Source organism: Trematomus bernacchii, unplaced genomic scaffold, assembly GCF_902827165.1.
Source record: "Trematomus bernacchii unplaced genomic scaffold, fTreBer1.1, whole genome shotgun sequence".
Classification (NCBI taxonomy): domain Eukaryota; kingdom Metazoa; phylum Chordata; class Actinopteri; order Perciformes; family Nototheniidae; genus Trematomus; species Trematomus bernacchii.
In genome coordinates this window covers 889,060-912,155 of record NW_022987674.1, presented here as the reverse complement: position 1 = coordinate 912,155, position 23,096 = coordinate 889,060, and the positions used below count along the sequence as shown (strand labels likewise).

Genomic DNA, 23,096 nt, shown 5'->3' with positions numbered 1-23,096 from the left:
CTGCAGATGCTAAGTACAGTAAGGCTAATTAACTGCTAATTGTGCAAACTGCCCAACATATTCTAGTTAGCATCCGGCAGTTTCTATGTGCTGGGGACCCTACTGTACATTTCTATCATAAAACTTTGGGGTCTCAACATTTCCAGCTCCACTATGCTGGCAACTAGACGATCATGCAGGTTTTTAATTGTAATAAGTCTATTAAAAAGCAGAGGAATCCTGTGTCTCTCTACCTGTTGGATCTGCTCAGATCCAGAGAGTCGGCCAATCTCTTTGCTCTTCCTGTTTCCCACGTTTCTATGCCCGTCCGGCAGCATAGAAAGAATTAACCTGTTTTAATTTCTCCTCTCTTCCTCCCTGCTCCTGCGTGAGGCCTTGGATTAACCCTCTCTCTCTTGTTTTCCTCCTTAACTCCTTATTCACTTCCCCTCCTTCCTCCCATCCTTCACTCCCTCCTCTTCCTCACCAGTGGTCGTATCCATTACACTGACATGTATGAGATGTTGACCAACATGTCGCCCCCTCTAGGCCTGGGGAAGAAATGCCCCTCCAAGTTGGCCTATAAGGTAGATTAAACATCAGAGGATCCATTCATATTGAAATCAGATGGGACAGAAGCTGGAAAACCTCCTTTAGTTTGACCCACGTTCAAACAAGGCATTTTCTCTGCTTGTTATTTAACGCAGTCAGAGGTGGAACGTAACGTTTACTAAAGTACCATTTTGAAACTGGAATTTGCTTTGGTATCTGGTGGTGCGAACATAAACAATCAAGGATAATAAAAAGAAGTATTTTTAAGAAATAATTTAGCATAAAAAAAGTATTTACACCACATTTAAATGTAAATGTAACTGTACAAATGCCCTTAAAAGCTATAAAAACAAAGACTCTTAGGACAATACAGTATATATGATTTCTTTATACTTCTACTCACATACATAAAGAGTGGTGCAGGAATTAGTGCTAAAACCTAGGAATGAGTCAATATTATATATCAAATATTATATTTTAAATGCAGGACTTTTACTTATAACAGAGTATTTTGACAATTTGGTGATTCTTTTTTGAAAACTTTTTGTACTGTAAGTATTAGATTAGATCAGGGGTGTCAAACTCAATTTCATCGCGGGCCACATCAGCATTATGGTTGCACTCAACGGGCCGGTTGTAACTTTAAGACTACATAAAAATACATATATAAATATTTAATATATATGAAATAATGTATTATATTACATTATTGTCTCTGCATTGGATTATTATGGGATAGGGTAATAACTTCATAATTAACTACGTCTGAAAGCAGAAGTCTAGGGCAAATAATTGCAAGTCTCTTCAGTGAGCCATGTCACAAAATGATTTAAAAAGAAAAGCCACATTCTGGAAAAAAAGTCAAACTCAAAAAAAGTGAAATTTGAGATGCATTGTGGGAGATGAAGTTTATGGGCAACGTGCTTCTGTAAATCGGCATGTAACCGTATAACAAACATATTATATTCTTTGCAAGCTCTTGTGGGGCCGCAAAAAATGAAGTCACGGGCCGGATTTGGCCCCCGGGCCTTGGGTTTGACCCCCCTGGATTAGATATACTTTTTGATCCCAAAGTGAAACACTGTTTTGTTACAGCTGCTTTGTCATACATTTAAAACAAACAGTACGTTTATACGACATCTATAGATTATACAATTAGTAAGAATACACTATAATACACCAACATCCAACTAAAACTATATACAGATGAAGCGTCTTATTTTGGACAGTTTAAAGTGCGAGGGTCGTGATCGGTTCATGCACGTTCCGTGATGGCCGGCCGGCCCCCAGTCAGACTTGATACCGCCCCCATGATAAATACATTTAATTATTGTGAAGCCAGCTGCAATGGATCATTGATCCACCAGGGGGTGCAGTGGGGTTCCACACTGGAGTCATGTGAAATCAACTTCTAAATAATAGATGTTGTTTAGTCGGAAAAAACGAACGAGCCGGCTCTCCCGATTTTTAATCCTAATTTAATCATCATCATTGATGTTTATGTTCACCGAATTGACATGAAATCACTGACAAATATGAATATTCTGTATTCAACTTCATTGAAACGATCAGGATGGGTGTTATTTTTCCCCACAATGACCAAGTCGCTGCAAATGATCCCATGTATTACATGTACATGGCCACATTCTCAACAAAGTTACGTAACGAAACATTCTGTATTCCTTGCTTACTTTTTATTTAATGCTTTATAACAGCTGGAATAGTTCGTTTAGAACAGGCACCTCACTCGCAATCTGCTCCTCCGCAATGCCTACCACCTACCTCCGGCTGAAATTATGAATGTACAGTAAGGCATAGTAATCATAGATAACACGGCAGGGTCCGTTACAGTTTGTTTTCATCTGATTTCAAATATTTCAAATGTCTGAAGTTAATAAATACATTCTCAGTGTTCAAGTCAATAATAGTCATATAAGAAAAGTACTGATCTAATAACAGAGATTTTATAAGGACTTTTCAATGTTCGACATCGCTCATGTGAAATACAGTAAACTGGATGTTGTGGTGCCGAGAGGCGGGGTATCAAAAGTACAAGCTAAACTTTTATTTAGCATCTGAACGATCTGAACACACTTGTAAACAACGTGATGCCCGGGAAGCGAAGACCCGGCGGAAACAGCTGGTCTGGTTCACTAAAATGTCCGTGTACAGTATATCTGGTACTAATGTATAGCGGATCTTTGTTAAGATCCATATGTCACGGATAGATATTATATATAGAGATGGGATGGCAGAAGGTGCTATATATATATATATAATTCCAAAGCTGGTAAAGACCTTTCAAATTTAGCAATAATAGTCATATAAGAAAAGTACTGATTTGTTCTTGAATATTATAATAAAATAAACACCGGCTGTTGTTATGCCTGCTGTAACGTTTACTTTCTCCGTTCTCCGCTTAAGTAATTATTACTTCCTGGTTAGCTTTCCGCTCGAAATTTAAATCTGAAAATGGCAAAATAACGGAGAAAAAAACGTTCACAGAGAAGACGACAACAATTGTCACTTGCACTTGTCATTTAGCATCTGAACACACTTGTAGTGATGTGTCGGTCGCGAACGAGCCGATTCTTTTGAACGGCTCTTTGGTACGAACGAGGGGAACCGAGTCGTACTTGGTGAGAGCCGTTCTTCTTATCGTTCAATCAAAGTTGGTCCGCACTCACTGCCTGCCAAAATTCACTCGCCTTTTAAAAAGCTTGATTTTGTTCCCCAAACGTATTCTGTGAAGACCCGCCCCTACTCTGATTTGTAGGTTTCAGCACGAGGAGTTAGGTGGGGTGGGTCTTAACGGAATACGCGAGAGAGAGAAGTCATAACAAGTGGTACTGGACAGATAGACGACGTGTTTTTCGGATGTAAAATGAGCCAAACGCGAAAACGCAGCAGCATTTGGATTCACTTCAACCAAAACCCAGTCAGTGATAAAGCGCACCATTTGTAAAGGCAAAATATCCTTTAAAGCAGGGTCAACAAATAATCTCCATCGCCACTTAAAAACACACTACTAATATTAAGAGTTGCGTGAATTTCATTCAAGGCAAGGCAACTTTATTTACTTAACACATGCAGAGGGTAAATTCAAAGTACATTCACTGACATGAAGGACATGGATATGGCGCCACCTTGTGTCATGTTTACAATGCAGATTATTGACATTAGGTCTGGCAATGCAGTCAATCATTATCCTGGTGATTATTTCGCAGATAAACCTAGTAACCCCGCCCCCTTTTTAAAAAAACGGCTCTTTTGAACGGCTCTTTTGAACGGCTCTTTGAAAGGAACGGAGCCATAAGATCCGGCTCCCTTCAAAGAGCCATAATTCCCATCACTACACACTTGTAAACAACGTGATGCCCGGGAAGCGAAGACCCGGCGGAAACAGCTGGTCTGGTTCACTAAAATGTCCGTGTACAGTATATCTGGTACTAATGTATAGCGGATCTTTGTTAAGATCCATATGTCAGTAGAGATGGGATGGCAGAAGGTGCTATATATATATATATATATATAATTCCAAAGCTGGTAAAGACCTTTCAAATTTAGCAATAATAGTCATATAAGAAAAGTACTGATTTGTTCTTGAATCAACTTTTTTATGGAAAATGTTTTATGTAATTTTATTTCATTTTAAATAAAATGAAAGACATTCACAGTTAATGTAATTAGATATACATTATTAATGCCATACATTTTTAAATGTAATTAGATATACATTATTAATGCCATACATTTTTGCATAAATATTTATTCAGTATGATAGCTGTCTAACAGAAGTTAAATCCATTTCTCACTTATTCTGACAATGTACTTAACCCCAAATAAAAGAACCCAATAAAAATAGTTGTTAAATAATAGTGAAGTCACGTTGTAATAACAATAATTCATCTCTCTCGGTTTTTTTTGTTTTCTTTGTGTGCTTTGCCAAAAGCCACTGTGTCAAGTGTCCTAGTTGGGTTACTGTAACGAACAGCAGCCGGCTCTCGATTTTTAATCCTAATTTAATCGTTTATGTTCGCCGAATTGACATGAAATCACTGACAAATATGAATATACTGTATTCAACTTCATTAAAATGTTATTAACGTGCCTAAACTCAGTAATTCACTAAAAATTACTGATCCCTCCGCGTCGCGGAGGGATCTTGATCCCTGGGTGTTATTTTTCCCCATAATGACCAAGTCGCTGCAAATTACCCCGCTTATTACATGGCCACATTCTCAACAAAGTAACGACATGACTCCCAATATTAATTAAAATGCTTTTATGGATTTAGAAAATATTTTTATTGATTTAAAACATAGTTCTATGTATTGATTTAAATTTACATGCATCCGCTAAGAAAAATAGTCCGTTGTTACCGTTTTTTAAACAGTCAGAATGAAACGGCAGCTCTCAGCTGTGTGTTCACACTCCTAACTCTGATCTTTCTTTTCCAACAGTTAAGTTAACTGTAGGTTACTCTGAGTGACAAGCTTACAGTTAGTGAAGTAACACTTTTTTTTTGTGAGTCACGACCTCGCTGTTTCATTCTAACATAACGCTCCAAATATGACTGTTTCCACTCGGACTTCAATACAGCAACACCATTGTTTGGTTTCCATGGTAGCGTGTCTCTTTAGTAGCGTGCACTCCTTTCCTGTAAATTACAGGTCCAGCCAGGCAAAACAGTAATATGAAATATGAACGTTAGTTTTTAACTGAAATGATCAAATAAAGTCAAAATGTCACAGTGTTTACAAACATTGACCATACCGTTCACCAGCCCCCACCCCACTCTTTGTTTAAAACGAATTGGCCATCGGAATGTGTGTGTCCCAACCCCCCCCTGTGATATCTCTTCACAGGGGGGAGAGAGTTAGACGCTCGTGAATTGTCAACGGGGGGGGGGCCTCTCTGCACGGAGGAGCCGCGGAGAAGTGAATCACAGTGATCTGCTATTTTAAAGTAAATTCAACACATATCGACCCTAAATATAGCATATATTAAGAACGAGAAAGTGTTAACATCGTTTTTTGTAAACATATGACCAATGTGCGAGGGTGATGACATCAGAGCATCGTCCTATGGGCTTAGCCCCGGACAGGTACAACAGGTATTCACACATGCCCCTTTCACACCGGCGCTTTTCCAGCTCCTGCTGGGAGCTAGAGCCTGAAAAGCGCCGGTTTTTCCTGTTCACACCGCAGCGGCGGCGCGTCATAGCTCCGGAATGCGGTTCACTTCCAGCTCCAAAAAGTTGTCGGTCCAGAGGCAAGAGCTTTGGAGCTATGACGCGGCGTCGCTTACGTCTCTTACGTCGAGGCGTGCAGGAAACCTTACTTTGACCATCCGTTCGCTGTTATTGATCATTGTGGAGAGCAGGCAGACGTTTGGTTTGTTATTATAGCAGCTATCGGATGGAATTAATACATGGGCTGTACAGGTTGTCATGTCCGACTATCACAAGTAGAATCATAATGAAAAATAGGCCGGTAAAAAGTGCCTGGAGAAAACGGCTTAGCAAGTAGTCCGTTTAGCTTCGGTTGCTATGCTAACATCACCCATGTTATACCAGAGAAACTTTCATAACAGCGTTGTGATGCCAAACAGTGTCAATTCAGACTGACACACATTCACTTAAGGGGAACTGGGGATATGTATCAGCTGCTTGTGTGACAGTCAGACAGTGAATACTTTAGAGCCGTGTGAGCTAACCTGGAGCTAACGGGAGAATACACTCCCGTTGAAGAGCAGCCAGCACTGTAGCGGTCGGTAAATGCTGAAACACATTAATAAACAATGAACCACGGCACTCTGGAGAAAAGTATAAGGTTGGAGAAGTCGTTATTTAATTTAATCTGGCTTCGTATGATTAAAAGCAACACGATCGTCGACCCGACGCAGTCCCCCCCCCGTTGTTGTGGGAGAAAATCTCTCGGCAGCTCTGGGCAGTGTGAACAGAGCGGGAGCTGAAAAGGGAAACGGGAGCTGAACCAGAAAAGCTCTCGCTAGGAGCTAGAAAGGGAAAAGCGCTGGTGTGAAAGTCAGAGGGGGGTAGTTACCCATTTACATGTCAAAAAGCAACATACAGTAGGCGGGTGGGGGATGGTGAACGTTTACATTTCTCTACAGCAGTGGTTCCCAAACTTTTTGTGCCCAAGGCACACCAAAGGACAAGTAAAAATCTCAAGGCACACCTATTGTGCGAAATAGCCCTTATAACACGTGTTATCACTCATATCATGTAAAATATCTGTAAATGTGCATAATTATTTACTAATGCCAAATAAAATGTATAGATAGAACAATCAGTGGTTCAAGTTAGTATATTCCTCAGTGTAACATATCCACTAGTTGCAAAGCTTAAACATTTTTATATATTTTTTTATTTTAAGGGAAAGGATGTTTTCACTACTCAGTTTGTCAACTATGTTACGGACAAACTTGATGTCATTACAATCATTTGATTAAGTCCTGCACTTCAAGTAAAATCAAATTTGAAAGGCTCTTGAGTCTATTCTACCATATATCCAAAGATTTTTTAAAGTTTAAAAAATAATTGTATTAAAGTTTTGTTTTTTCATGTGATATGTTCAGCACTGTCATTAAGTTTAGGGATATTTTGTATTATAAAACTACCATACAGGTCATTTTGATAGTTTTAAGAGATGTCATGTAAAACTCCAACCTGTGTAGATATACATTATACTATAAAGGATATCAGAAGCACTATTTTAGATATTTTAAATTTGAAAAAATGAGGTGCAACATAGTTGACAATGAAAGTCAAACATTTGACGCAAATAACATAGTTGACTGGACACATTATTAACCATCAGCACTATGTTAATTTCAAGGCAGAAGTGCAAAATTCCATTGATAATGATGTGTAATGACGTCTACATGTCGTACAAATTGTCAACTAGGTTACCTGTCAACTAAGTTACTACAGTTATTACAGTACTGGGTAACTCAGTTGACAGGTAACCTAGTTGACAATTTCCCTATTTTGACCCATCATTTCAATGGTAGGCCTTGCCTGGATGACCACATGTCATTTTCTTGAACAGGTTAACATCACATTTGCACATATAATTGAATTAAAATCATTAAACAATTGTAAACCATAACAATGTACGTAACATTGTTGATTGTCAATGAGTATATTAATTGACCATGTGCTATTATACATAAAATATTGTAAAAATGTAGAGGACAATCACCACAGTGTGTTCAAAATGTCTGCCAAAGAGGAACATGGCATCATGTGATGCTGGTGACATGGTATTGGGACAAACAATTTTTGAGTTAAAGGGGGAAGTTCTGTTAGTAACATAGTTGACAGAACTTTTGCGGACATTCATATATTAAGATATTTAAATTATTTAAAGGGGGAAATCAATTAAAAATATGTTATTATTCTTTAGTATTTAGACTTTTGAAATAAATGAATCATTTTTTAAATTTACTTTAATGGTTTTTATTCATTATTTTGAAACCAAGACACCCTCAACTGAAAAACGGACATAGCAAAAACTGACAATTTAAGAACATCATGACACATTTCAAGCTAAATAAAGCATAGGATGCACATAATGTTTGTGTGATATTATAACATGCTTTCCAATAATAGGCAAAATATGATATTTTTGAAGAAAATAGTTAGAATAATTATAATTATCATCAATGGACATCAATGGACATGGAATGTACCCTAAATTGTAGAATCACTCAGCAGTTACATACACCAAACCTTCCAGTTATATTCCTATCAATATTATGAAGGCTTTTACAGAAGGGTTTGGTCATATATAATTCATAGCCTGAATTATATAACATTTTATACCTAAAAACATGGTGAAAATTGATATTTTAGGGCTGTTGACAGTATTTTCTGATTTATGGAGTGATACAAAGAGATATCCAAAATCCCTTCTGTAAAAGCCTTAGATACTAATATGACTACAAAATGAAACAATAATTTTGATCCTGGCTTTATCCAAAGTTCAGATTTCGGTTCCTGAAATGTGTTAAAATATGCGCATATTTCATGAGATAATGGTTCATTTGGATATTTAAACATGCTATTTCAGAAAACTTGTAATACAAAAAACAATTGCCTTATTGTAAGTAATTAACTGGAGAAATATTTAGCTGATATCTTTAAGTTAAAAATACCCTATTCACCTGGGGTGTCTCGCCTTAATTAGATGTTTGATAAGTGCAGATCACATAGTAAAACACGTACACAGATACATTATTTTGTATTTTTATTAAATTCGACAATGTCAATTTCACTTTCCACTATGTCCACCGTTGTTTTTCACAACCAATGGCAGAACTTTATTGAGGCCTGTAATTAGTCAACTACAGGTCTCTTGAGTCAGTCTTTTTCTTCCAAAAAGCTTGTGACAAGATGTTATTGCTCTTGGGGCATTAAAAACAAGATTTTAACTTTAGTTTTTTATATAATATCTGCATTTTCTATTGTGAAAAACTAAGTCTTAGTTATTTAATATATAGCGCCATCTCCTGGTTAAACCCTGAAATTGGAGAATAGTGGGAGGGCCTAACATTCCTGAATACTGGTCTTTGGCAGGCAACTGGCTGGCAACTGGCTGGCAGTCGGCAGGAAGCTGTATGCTGGGGTCCAAAATAAGAGGCTCCATCTGTACTGTACACACAAGATTTTATAAACACAAGACAAGTGTGCAAAGTATATATTATATTTTTATATGAAAAGATCAAATAGATTTTAGATGCAGGACTTTTACTTAGTGTTTTTTTGGGTGATTCTACTTTGACTTATGTAAACAAATCGGAGTACTTCTTCCACCTCTGAATGCAGTAACGCTTTGTGAACTCAGATGATTTTAGTTTTGCTTCATGGCAGAAATTAAGACGTAATGTTCTGCTTTTGATGGAGCTTATGTACCAAAGAACAAGAAGTCAGAGAGTTGTCAAACATCTCCTGAATCTCATCATTTGTAGAAATCCGCCGTCAGATATTCCATCACTTCATTTCTTTGTTTCCTCCTGTCTGCATGCACCTCCTGTTACAGCCCTGTGTGTGTGTGTGTGTGTGTGTGTGTGTGTGTGTGTGTGTGTGTGTGTGTGTGTGTGTGTGTGTGTGTGTGTGGTGTGTGTGTGTGTGTGTGTGTGTGTGTGTGTGTGTGTGTGTGTGTGTGTGAACGTGTGTGTGTGTGTGTAATGTGAACATGCGTGTGTGTGTGTAATGTGAACGTGTGTGTGTGTGTGTGTGTGTTTCCTCCTGTCTGCATGCGCCTCCTGATACTGCCCTGTGTGTGTGTGTGTGTGTGTGTGTGTGTGTGTGTGTGTGTGTGTGTGTGTGTGTGTGTGTGTGTGTGTGTGTGTGTGTGTGTGTGTGTGTGTGTGAGCATGCATCATCACATTACTGCAGTGTGTGTTGTTTAATCCTCTCCTTTGAAACTAAGAAAACAGCACACACTGTTCAGATCGTTTACAGGAGGACAGGAGTTTGAATGTGTTTTTATTTTATTACCTTAGTTTTTTGTTATTTTAAAGATTGCACATTTGTTATTTGGAGAACATAATCATTACTTCTCAGTCAAAATAAATCAAAGCGATCCTCTCTGTCCTCCTGTATCGTTCATTGTTGTCTCATTACAAAGTGAACAAATCAAACAAACTAACATGTTAATGAATGATGCTCAGAAAGGCTGTGGTCGCTCATCAGTTCTGTCAAATCCTAAATTGATTATCTAATTATCTCCGTAACAGATGTACGGGCCTGTTGGCTAACTCACTTATAATGTGGGTGTTTTTCCTTTGAGCTGAAATTAAACAAATGTTATTTTATAATATAAGAACACAGCGGTTCCCAACGGACCAGACGTATAAGAGCATGGGGGGATTCTGCTGGAACTAAAAGCGTTTTCTTGCATGACATTTTGAGAGAATATGAAGTGAATGTGTGCAGATGCAGCAGCAGAATGACTTGTAATGCTTAAACTCTAAACTACACGTGTTCCTGATTCAGTTTCTTCAGTAAGATTTCTCACACTGGAGTTGCAGTAATGTTTAAATAAAAAATAATGTTTAAAATTCAGTTTGAAAGCAGTGGATGTCAGTGTGTGGGTGCATATAGGTGAGAGGAGGGGATATATTACACCTCTCCTTTGAATATGTAACCTTCAGAGGAGAGGTGTAATCAGATTGTAATCTTCTGAAGCTGAAGCGAGGAGGTCCGACACACATTTTAAAAAGATTACGCATCGAATTGCTGTTTTGTTCAACCTAAAAATATATATGTATAAGTAAATACACTCCAGTTGACTTTCCAGAACGAAAATCAGTATCCAAAATCTTAATAATACTAATAAAAATACTTTAAACTATAACTCACTATATATATATTTTAAATATTCTCATCACAAATGTTAAAGCCCAACATAATGCAAGAGAAAAATATGTCTCTGAAACACAACGCTATTCCTGACTGTGTCCAACCTTGATCATGTGACATTTGAAATGTTAATAGTTAACTGTGAGCTAAAATAATTGAAATCTTGTTCAAACTAAACTATAATTTGTCATTTTGATATAATAAGAAGATTAATGAATAACGACCTCTAGATGACCACAACACGATGACCCACCACAGCCGCTCTGGGCTCTTTTTCATGTCATTGTTGTCGTGTATTTGTTATTTACCTCTAACGTTGGCTCGCTGATTTCAGAGGCTGGTCCTGATGAACATGCCTGTGGACGAGGACATGTCGGTCCACTTCACCTCCACCCTGATGGCCCTCATCCGCACCGCGCTGGAGGTCAAGATCGCCCGAGGTGAGGGGGGAAATATGTTGGGAAAATAGTGAATGTCCTCTTCTAACATGAGAGTAACATGATAACAAAGGTATCCCAACTGTAGCTGTGTACATGACAGGATGTATGATTACCTAGAAGAGCATCAGGACTGTTTGAGGCATATGATAGCTATGTGATTAACATGATGATTCAGCCTCTATGGAGATAGACATATGACAAGCATGCTCATTTCTGACGTGGAGCTAATCTGAAGTAAACATTGAATACTGCTTTCTATTCCTCCATCTTGTGACTGTGTAACTCCCTCTCTTGGATATCAGCATGTGAAGGACACTGTTCAGGAACTAGTTGATGCTCTGTATGTGATGACTCCTTCCATTCTGGAGAGGATCACAAATACATGGATCCTGAGGTTGAAGCTCAAGCCGGGGACCAGGGATTATTAACATTTTGAAGTATTCAGAAAAAGACAGAATTTTTAAATGTTTCAGAAAAATTCAGAATTTTGAGGGAAAAGTCAGAATTTTGAGAGAACATTTTTAAAAAATAGATTTTTGAGAAAAATTCAGATTTTTGAGAAAAAGTCCGAATTTTTAGATTTTTGAGAAAAAGTCAGAAGTTTTTGAAAAAGTCAGAATTTTGAGAAAAATACCAACAAATTCTCTTTTTTTGTTTTGACTACTTCCATTCCTGAGAGGATAATCAATACATGGCTAATCTGAAGTAAACATTGAATACTGCTTTCTATTCCTCCATCTCGTGACTGTGTAACTCCCTCTCTTGGATATCAGCATGTCTTTTCTAGAACTGGAGAATAATATTCTTTAAGAGGCGAAACCTCTAGGTTTTACACTAAGTGGCAACCCTTCTTAACCTTCTTCAATTCTCCCTAATGTTTGTCTACTGATTAATGAACCCCCCCCCCTTTCCTCTTTATTATATATTTATTTTTTGTCTTTGTATTGTTTTATTATTATTATTTATTATTTTTATCTTGTATTTATTTATTATTTATTTTTGTGTTGTCCCGTTAGTCTGTACAACACTCTCTTACATGTTGGCTACATGGTCTGTTTTGGTTGTAAATGTGGTTTAAATATTGTACGCCTTCAAGTGAAGATCATCTGTGTATGGATTCATTTGATGTGCAATAGTAGAGACTAAGCTGAACACTAGTAGCTTTGAACTGTTCAATCTAATCTATCAATGTACCAAATGTATTTTCTATGTGTCTTCAATATAAATATGAATGTGTAGGCGAATAAAGAAATGTGTTGTTTAATGTTCAGGAGGGGAGGACAGGAACCAGATGGACCTGGACCTGCAGAAGGAGATCGGGGTGATCTGGCCTCACCTCTCTCAGAAGACTCTGGACGTCCTGGTTCCCATTCACAAAGGTGACGTCAAAACACACAACCATAAGTTTCGCTTCACCTTCCAACCTTGGTCATGAAGAATATATGTCTCTCTGTTGTAAATAATAATCATAATAATAATACATTTCATTTATATAGCATACTTAAAAAATAACGTCATCTCAGTTGCAAACAGATGATGGATGTTCTTTCAAAAGTTCAGGTGTTTAACAGTCTGATGGCCTGAGGGACGAGACTGTCCCTGAGTCTGGTTTTGAACTAAGCCGTGTAATAAGATGTGATAACGCACTCTTGAAGTCTGTTCTGATGCTCTCTTTCTCTCTTTCTCTCTCTCTCCAGCCAGTGATATGACCATCGGGAAGATCTACGCTGCCATGATGATTATGGATTACTACAAGCAGAGCAAAGCCAAGAAGCTCCGGCAGCAGCTGGAGGAACAGGTGCAACAAACACTGACAAGTTTTATTTGAGTATTTACTCTTTATTTTGATTTAAACATTGCAATTTCTTATTTTCTTTGTAATATATTTTTTATTGACACTTTTTTTTTTCAAGACATAGTAATTGTACATCTTAAGTTTGTCTGTCCGAAATGCGTTTTTCTTTTTTTAACACAAAGATAAAATAAAAACAGTAAAAAATACGAACATTAGGGAGTGATCAGGACTTCACGGTAAAATCATACGTTTGTAAAAATTAAAATAAAATCTGGCCTATGAGGTTTTACGAAATCAGTCCACTTCACAAGTTTTATTTACATAATTATTCTCTTTTCCCCCTTAAATGTTGAATTGTTTACCTGTTTTGTAGGAAGGTTTATTTGGGCTTTTGGGTTCCACAGTTGATGAGGTTGCTCTAACATTGCTAAGTGAAGCGATGTGGTTTCAACAACAACAAAATCCTTGTTGCAAATGTGTCACTTCATCTGAGAGAATCTCGTTTGTTTCTCGTAAAGTTACGACTTCTTTATCCAATGAATATGGAGGATAATCTCCTTGAAATGTCTGATTTACCTTCTAGGAAATGCACAATTTAAAGATCAGAAAACATCCTTTTTCTTTCTTGTTAGTTTACAACTTTAATCTCAAAAGAATATCCACGTGTTTTTTCTTCTCGTAAATAAACAACATTTATTTTCGAGAATATATCTTTTATCTTTGAAATTCTGGGAACCTTTCTCTGAACATTTTGGCAAAGTTTTTTTTTCATTGATTCGGAGACGTGTGGCGCAGTGGGTTGTGCGTAGGTGTTGGGATCAGGGGGTCACAGGTTCAAACCCCACTGCAGTCAGCATGTCGTTGTGTCCCTGAGACACTTCACCCCAAATTGCTCCTGTGGGGATTGTCCACAGTATTGTAAGTCGCTTTGGATAAAATAATAATCTAATCATTTGACCTATAATGGCCTTAATATATGATATATGTACAAAATATATGTTTAAATTAAATGAAGCCTGATAAAGCCAGTCAGTTTTATATGAAGTGTTTAAAGTTGTGTATTGTCCCCTCTTTAATCCCCTGTGTTTCCTCCCTGTAGAAACACGCCCCCATGTTCCAGAGAATGGACGCCTCCTCTCTTCCTCAGGAGATCCTATGCAACGCTAAATCTCTTTCATTCCTCGGGCACAGCGCCGGATCCGCTCTGTAAATATCAGCTTTCATTCTCCTCAGTTATTTATATTTGATAAGCTCTATGGATGTATACTGGTAGGCAGGCTTGAGGAGTAACAGATGACATGTAACGGGATTACATAATCAGGGTACCCAAAAAGGTAACTGTATTCCCTTACAGTTACTTTTCCAAATATTGTTGATTACTCGCAGGATTACAGTGTGAGTAAAACCTAAAAAGACAAGTCTGTGTTTTAAAGGATCAAAGTCTCACTTTTTACACAAATCTGACATTTTTTTTAGCTGTTCTAGGCTAATACTTTTTCAATCAGGAGAGACGGTTTTGATGGAAGAACACCTATTTATTGCCAGGAATACACAAATGAATGTAATGGAGTTTTGGCGATTAGGCCCCGTTGTGCAGGAGTATCATTCGGGAGGGGAGAACCGATCCGATGAAACCCCCCCCCCCCCCGGGGTCTAGACCCTGGTGGTGGTGAATGGATAGTTGGGTTCGGTCTGAAGGGGAGGGGCTTAGCTTGACCCTGGTGGTGGTGAATGGATAGTTGGGGTCGGTCTGAAGGGGAGGGGCTTAGCTTGACCCTGGATTCAGAGGGACAGGAGGTGAAAAGGGGTGGAGGAGGGCTGCGTCGAGTCACCTGAAATGACAGCTGACAGAGGGGAGAGCAGATTTAAAAGGTTTAGCAGAGCGCTGTGATAGGCTTGTGAGAATAGAGCAAAGTGATTGGTTAAGCTTGGGAGTGACGCCCCCGATCACTTATTGAGAGGAGCTCTGTAGTAGTGACATAGACATATTAATGAAGGAAAAGACGGTCTTCCTGGTTGAACTTGCGCTGAGCTTCATAAGTCTGAGTCTGCTTTATGGAATCTTTTTTGTTTTTACACGTGGCCCTAACCATCTTCTTTTAAAAATACTCAGAATCCAGATTTTTTTCAAAAATCAAAAATAAATTGTTTTATTTCTGAATTTTTACATATTTCTAACTTCTTCTTCAAATCTCACTTTTTTACAAAAATTGAAAAAAAATCTCACTTTAGTCCAAAATCTCACTTTTTTTCAAATTCCTGACTTTTTATGAAAAAATACAATTTTCTGAACAAATTTGGACTTTTTATAAAAAATGCAATTCATTTTTTGGATTTATTTTCCAAAATCTGACTTTTTACAAAAAAAATCTGACTTTATTTAAAAAAAAAATGCAGGCTTTAAAAATGCAGACTTTTTGACCAAAGATTCTGAGTGTATCAGCTGTTCTCTCTTCTCTGTGAGCTGTGCTGTTCTGTAGGCTAATACTAAGTGTGAATCTACATGCCTCTATCTAAGTACTGGGCACACAGTATAAGGAGTCCAGTACTGCGTCACGTGCTTTCAAATGTAAAAATTAACCAGTTACTACGAATGTTAAATAAATAAATAGCAGAGTAAAAGTACACTATTTAGCTTTTCCCTTTACAATGTAGTGAGGCAGGTGTACAAAGTTGCATAGAATAGAAAATACTCAAGTAAAGTCCTCAAACTTGTACTTAAGTAAAGTTCTGAAGTAAATGTACTTGTATTTAAATACTTTTAGGACACATCTGACTGGGGTCAAAACATATCCTCAGCCACGTACTTAGTTACTCTCCAACACTGCTGTACAGTAGGTGATCAATTATACAGCAATGTTCAGATCAATTACTTATTTATTGTTTAAATAAAGGTGAATGTATTATTGTATTAAGATCACTCTATAAGCCTCATTATGTTACATAGTTTATCTGTTCATTATGGCTGTCTTTTCACACTAAAATGGTCTTGACGTCCTCTACAGTGGACCTACTGTAACATTAAAAATGTAATGAAATGAAAAAAAGTCTAAATTGCAAGATGTTTTTTAACCCTAAACACGTAGGAGGGTTCCCAGGAGGATATACAGTATTAAGAGATAGGAATTAACTCAAGAAATGACTCACAGTAGGAAAATAACCTTTTGTTTTCTGTGGATTTGATCACTCAGTTCCTTTATCACCATGAACACTAATTGATGTTCTGTAATTGAGTTTCTGTGTGTGTGTTCCTGCAGAACCAGAGGAGGTTTCGTGGCTCTCAGCCCCGTCCCTCCTCAGGAAATGTTCCTGCAGCCGCTGTCTCGCTCCAGGGAGGAAAAGGCGGAGGAAGAGGAGGGAGATTATCGATCTCCATATCACCAATATCACCGTCACCTACACACTCTGGTAACCATCATCTACAAACACCATCCCCTACACACACCATCACCTACACACACCATCACCTACACACACCATCCCCTACACACTGGTAACCATCATCTACACACACCATCACCTACACACACACATCCCCTACACACACCATCACCTACACACTCTGGTAACCATCATCTACACACACACCATCACCTACACACACCATCACCTACACACACCATCACCTACACACACCATCCCCTACACACACCATCACCTACACACACCATCACCTACACACACCATCACCTACACACACCATCACCTACACACTCTGGTAACCATCATCTACACACACCATCATCTACACACTCTGGTAACCATCATCTACACACACCATCCCCTACACACACCATCACCTACACACACCATCCCCTACACACACCATCACCTACACACAACCATCATCTACACACTCTGGGTAACCATCATCTACACACACCATCCCCTACACACACCATCACCTACACACACCATCACCTACACACACCATCACCTACACACTCTGGTAACCATCATCTACACACACCATCCCCTACACACACCATCACCTACACACACCATCACCTACACACACCATCCCCTACACACACCATCCCCTACACACACCATCACCTACACACACCATCCCCTACACACACCATCACCTACACACACCATCCCCTACACACACCATCACCTACCCACACACCATCCCCTACACACACCATCACCTACACACACCATCACCTACACACACCATCCCCTACACACCCCACCCCCTACCCCCACACCATCACTACACACACCATCACCATCACACTCTGGTAACCATCATCTACACACACCATCACCTACACACACCATCACCTACACACACCATCACCTACACACACCATCACCATCACACTCTGGTAACCATCACCTACACACACCATCACCTACACACACCATCCCCTACAACACCACACCTACACACACCATCCCCTACACACACCATCCCCTACACACACCATCACCTACACACACCATCACCATCACACTCTGGTAACCATCATCTACACACACCATCACCTACACACACCATCACCCTACACACACCATCACCTACACACACCATCACCATCACACTCTGGTAACCATCATCTACACACACCATCATCTACACACACCATCACCTACACACACCATCCCCTACACACACCATCACCTACACACACCATCCCCTACACACACCATCCCCTACACACACCATCACCATCACCTACACACACCATCACCATCACACTCTGGTAACCATCATCTACACACACCATCACCTACACACACTGGTAACCATTAATTCAATTGGTTTTAAGTCATTTTAAGAACTTTGATTTTCTAAGGAATTTGACTTTTTCTAAGAATTTTGACTTTTTTAAGAATTTTGACATTTTCTAAAGAATTTTGACTTTTCTCAGGATTTAGACTTTTTCTCAGAAATTTGACTTTTTCTAATAATCTTTGACTTTTTTTCAAAATGTTTATTTTTCCTCAGAAATGTGACATTTCTCAGTATTTTTCTGAGAATGTTAATTACCACAAAACTGTGCAATCCATGTGTGAATTGTTGGATTTGACTCTTGAGATGAGAATCACATGATGAATACCCTCTCTTCTCTCGTGTGTGTTTAAGGTGCCGGATGTGATGGAGTATAACCAGGTGATGCATCATCATCATCATCATCATCTTCACGACTCAGCTGTTATTAAATCCCCTCAGCGCTGCGCCTCCATCAGAGCGTCCTCCATGCCCCGGCTGGCTGTCGATCTTCCGGTAATAAAGAGTCATAACCTTTATCAAACACACTTTCATATCTGCTGCTGTTAGATATTATCAATATATTATACAGTAAACAACATCGCGTTTAAATATTTATATATTCTGATTTACTTTCAGGTCATAAGTGTATTGTATGTTTCGCTATTGGAGGAGACTTTTCATGTTCATTGTCAAAACTAGGCATTACATCTTTTAAATCTCTGAAGTGCTTTAATAGCATTTATTTATTTTTATTTCACTTTTTCTGAAGAGTTTCTTCTGCACATTTCGTGATCTTCAATACATACTCCTGTGTGTGTTTGATATTGAGAGAGGTGTAAATATACATCTACAGTGACCTAAGTAGTCCCTCCTCTGTTTGTGTAGGCCAGCAGAGGTGGGAAGTAGTGGAGAACAAATATTTTGTTACTGTACATAAGTACATTTTTCTGGTATCAGTACTTTACTCCACTATACCTGTACTTTCTACTTCTTACATGTTGAACCCAAATACCTGTACTTTCTACTTCTTACATGTTGAACCCAAATACCTGTACTTTCTACTTCTTACATGTTGAACCCAAATACCTGTACTTTCTACTTCTTACATGTTGAACCCAAATACCTGTACTTTCTACTTCTTACATGTTGAACACAAATACCTGTACTTTCTACTTCTTACATGTTGAACCCAAATACCTGTACTTTCTACTTCTTACATGTTGAACCCAAATACCTGTACTTTCTACTTCTTACATGTTGAACACAAATACCTGTACTTTCTACTTCTTACATGTTGAACACAAATACCTGTACTTTCTACTTCTTACATGTTGAACCCAAATACCTGTACTTTCTACTTCTTACATGTTGAACCCAAATACCTGTACTTTCTACTTCTTACATGTTGAACACAAATACCTGTACTTTCTACTTCTTACATGTTGAACACTAATACCTGTACTTTCTACTTCTTACATGTTGAACACAAATACCTGTACTTTCTACTTCTTACATGTTGAACCCAAATACCTGTACTTTCTACTTCTTACATTTTCCAAACAGGCTGGTTCCTTTAGTTTGAATGTGTGTTTGGTGGCGTGATCATTATTATTTAGAGTCATTGCGTGCCTATTGATTTGAACACGATCCGTGTATCCATCATTTCCTGGTCTTCTCTAAAGAAGAGGGACCAATGAAAACGTTGTCATGTTGCCGTTGTTCAGCATGGAAACATTCATTAGCTAACAATGACATTATTGTTCTATTAATATAAAGGGAGGTCAGGTACTCTTTAAAACAGCTGCTAGTTATGGGTACTTTTTACTGAAGTACATTTCAAAGCCTCTTTACTTTGACTTGAGTAAAGAAGTTTAGTCAGTACTTCTACTTCTTTTACCAGAGTATTTTTAAACACAAGTATCTGTACTTCTACTTGAGTAAAGGATGTGTGACCCCATCTCTGTAGGCTGGGATGTCTGCAGACAGTAAGCTGATGAAGCGCTCCTTCTCCACCATCGGGGATCAGTGTGTGAACGGCCTCTGGCAGGAGCAGCACTCTCTGGAGAGAATCAGTCCGGACGGCGAGTACCGACCACGACAGAGGAGCTACAGAGGTCAGTGAACGCACCACAACTCCTTTAGTCACATACATATAAAGTGCTGCAAGAATGAGTCCTAAAACCTGGAAATGAGGCAGCGTTTTGGCACTTCCTGTTCCCTCCTGAATGGTTTTCTGAATGTGTTTTTATCCTAAAATAAGGTCTGTGGTTAACACAAGCTGAAAAGATTTTAACGCTTTGTTCTGCGACATGAAATATGTCAGTAAATAAATAAAAAACAAGTGTCTAAATGAGACGACTAAACGTCATCACACCCAATATTAGCCACCTTTAGCTTAGCGGTGGTGACATGAAGTCATGTGACCGTGCTGTAGTTCCTTTATAGCCCAACATTAGCCACCTTTAGCTTAGCGGTGGTGATGCGAAGTCATGTGACCGTGCTGTAGTTCCTTTATAGCCCAACATTAGCCGCCTTTAGCTTAGCGGTGGTGATGCGAAGTCATGTGACCGTGCTGTAGTTCCTTTATAGCCTAACATTAGCCACCTTTAGATTAGCGGTGGTGACGTGAAGTCATGTGACCTTTATATCCTATATTTAGCATTTTACTCCAAAATCATAAAGTGGTGTTAATATGTGGATATTATCCTGCTGAACTAAACGTGTAAGTATCATAAACGTTTGTTTGCCACAGATCTGAGTTGGTTTTATTTCCGTTAAACGCCTCTCAGGTCCTAAAAACAACCCCAGAGAAACCAGCAGTCACGAGCGAGGGCGATCTAAGGAGCGGCGCCACCTGCTGTCTCCGGACGTTTCCAGATGTAACTCTGAAGAGCGAAGCAGAGACACTTCCTGTGAGAGGAGACACTCCAGATCCCCGAGCGAAGGACGGACTCACACCTTACAGAGACAGGTAGGAGGTTAGACACACACTAGGTTAGTGGGTTGTTGCCATCCCTGTGTTTCGCTTTGTCCCATTCTTAGTAGTTCAGATAGTGAGGGTTTTTTTTTTTTTTTTGGTGTGAAAGGATACATTTAGAGATAGGCTGAACTCGCCGGAAATTTGACTTTTTCTAAGAATTTAGACTTTTTCTAAGAATTTAGACTTTTTCTAAGAATTTTGACTTTTTCTTAGAATTTTGCCTTTTTTTCAGAAATGTCTCAGAATTTTGACCTTTCACAGAACTTTGACTTTTTCACAGAATTTTGACTCAATTGACTTTGAATCACATCCCTGGTTAAGCTAATTTGAACTGAACGTACCTGTGTGTGTGTTGTGTGTGTTGTTTGCAGGTGAACTCGTCTGTAAGCCCCGCCCACTCTGACTCCGGGACGCCTCGAAATCGTCGCCAGCTTCCTCAGACTCCCTCTCGCCCTCGACCCTACATCTCTTACTCTCCTCTGGTCTGCCAAACCTCCGCCGTCCCAGTTTTAGCAGAATCTTCCTCCGTCCCCGAGGTACATCTTTTTGGTATTTTTGTAACTCTGGCACAACAATCTTATCTTATCTTACATCCTCCTCCACTGTTAAACACCTGAACTTTTATTAAAAACACAGATAGATAAGTATTTTAAGAAAACTATAATAACATTAAAAAATATTATAGTAAAATATAGCAGTATTTACATACTATAATAAAAAAAGAAAACAGATATTGTGTGCATTAATGTGTTAATTAATTGTGTGCAAAATGACAATAAAAGCCTTGAATCTTGATTCCCCGCCTCAGGATGGATCTGGAGCCTCCAAATTGAAACCGGAGAAAGAAACCAGCCCCCTTCCTCCAGTTCAGGGGTCATCTGGAGGTCAGGGGTCATCTGGAGGTCAGGGGTCATCTGGAAGTCAAAGCCACCCCTCGCCTCAACGCTACATCTCAGAGCCCTTCTTGCCGTTTCACGATGACGTCATGGAGGGAGCTGACGGGGAGGAAACTCTCACTTTTGAGACGGCCGTGGCCACCAGTTTGGGACGAGCCAACGCCATAAGCTCCGCCCCCCAACTCAGACACTCCTGGCAGGTTCCCAACGGACACATCCGCACGAAGACTTTGGGCCAGGCGAGTTCTTCTGGAGCCAATGAGCTGCTGAGCGACACGGACGAGGACGACCGCTGCTAAAAAAACAGAAGAGGAGGCGACTCGGAAAAAATCTCCACGAGGCACAAGGACTTCTGAGATCTGTGTTGTGTCTCAAATTGCATACTTCTGTATTTACATCTGCTGTTCTGATTGCTTAAGTGCGTTCCAATGACGACCGCTGCTAAAAAAAACTCCACGAGGCACAAGAGGAACGAGGAAGAGGAAGCGACTCCATGAGGCACAAGGACCTCTGAGATCTGTCCTGTGTCTCAAACTGCGTACTTCCTGCTGTTTTGATTGCATTTGAAGTGCGTTTAAATGCAACGTTTTGGCGAAATGACTGCCTGGATGGTGCTTTCATAACGGTCCAAAAGTTAAGTGTTGAACGCTGGACACTTCTCACACTCAATGGCCGCCGTGTTGTAGCTGAAGTGAAGCGAACAAACATACAACACTATAAATATACAAGTTATTCATGTGGGGGTTTTGTTTAGTATTTAAGAAACACACCATTAAGCTTCTGATTGAGTACCGCTAACGATGCTAGCTGATAGCAACGGTTAGGACACAGTGGCCGTTTCTCAATGTCGAGTACACCCGCTGCAGAGCCACTATTTCAAGTATACTACGTCATCGAGTGGCGCCGAATGCTGGGCATTTAAACAGTCCTTCAGCGCCACTCGATGACGTAGTATACTTGAAATAGTGGCTCTGCAGCAGGTGTACTCGACATTGAGAAACGGACAGTGTGTGTGATTTGAAAGTCAAAATTCACACACTACATACGTGTTCAAAGTGCACGAGATGCAGTGAACTACACCGTAAAAATGTGACCATTGGTTACTTAAAACAAATCTGGCAACAAAGTGACACTCAATATAATTAATTAGTTCAACAATTTGATTAAACAAGTATTGAATACATTGTTTAAAGTTAGTCAATGTTTATCAAAGAAAGTTCAATTATGTTGGATTTAGTGATTTAATTCTGTATTTATTTAACAAGTGTCTGAGCGAACGAAAGTTATAGTTACTAAATATGTGATGAAATTGGATTAAATAATTATCTATAGGAGATATTC

General features: G+C 39.0%; 1 protein-coding gene across 1 annotated transcript in view; it reads left to right on the top strand.

Moving 5' to 3' along the window:
• The window catches only part of LOC117487559 (voltage-dependent R-type calcium channel subunit alpha-1E), a 118,309-nt gene extending 95,770 nt beyond the window's left edge, over positions 1 to 22,539 (top strand). The window contains 11 exon segments of the mRNA XM_034136208.1: positions 470 to 566; positions 11,256 to 11,361; positions 12,633 to 12,740; positions 13,059 to 13,159; positions 14,256 to 14,362; positions 16,414 to 16,564; positions 18,252 to 18,392; positions 19,846 to 19,993; positions 20,669 to 20,850; positions 21,231 to 21,387; positions 21,651 to 22,539. Of these exon segments, the coding sequence (XP_033992099.1) occupies positions 470 to 566; positions 11,256 to 11,361; positions 12,633 to 12,740; positions 13,059 to 13,159; positions 14,256 to 14,362; positions 16,414 to 16,564; positions 18,252 to 18,392; positions 19,846 to 19,993; positions 20,669 to 20,850; positions 21,231 to 21,387; positions 21,651 to 22,054 (1,702 nt within the window). The 3' untranslated portion in view covers positions 22,055 to 22,539.
• Positions 22,540 to 23,096: the final 557 nt, after the last annotated feature.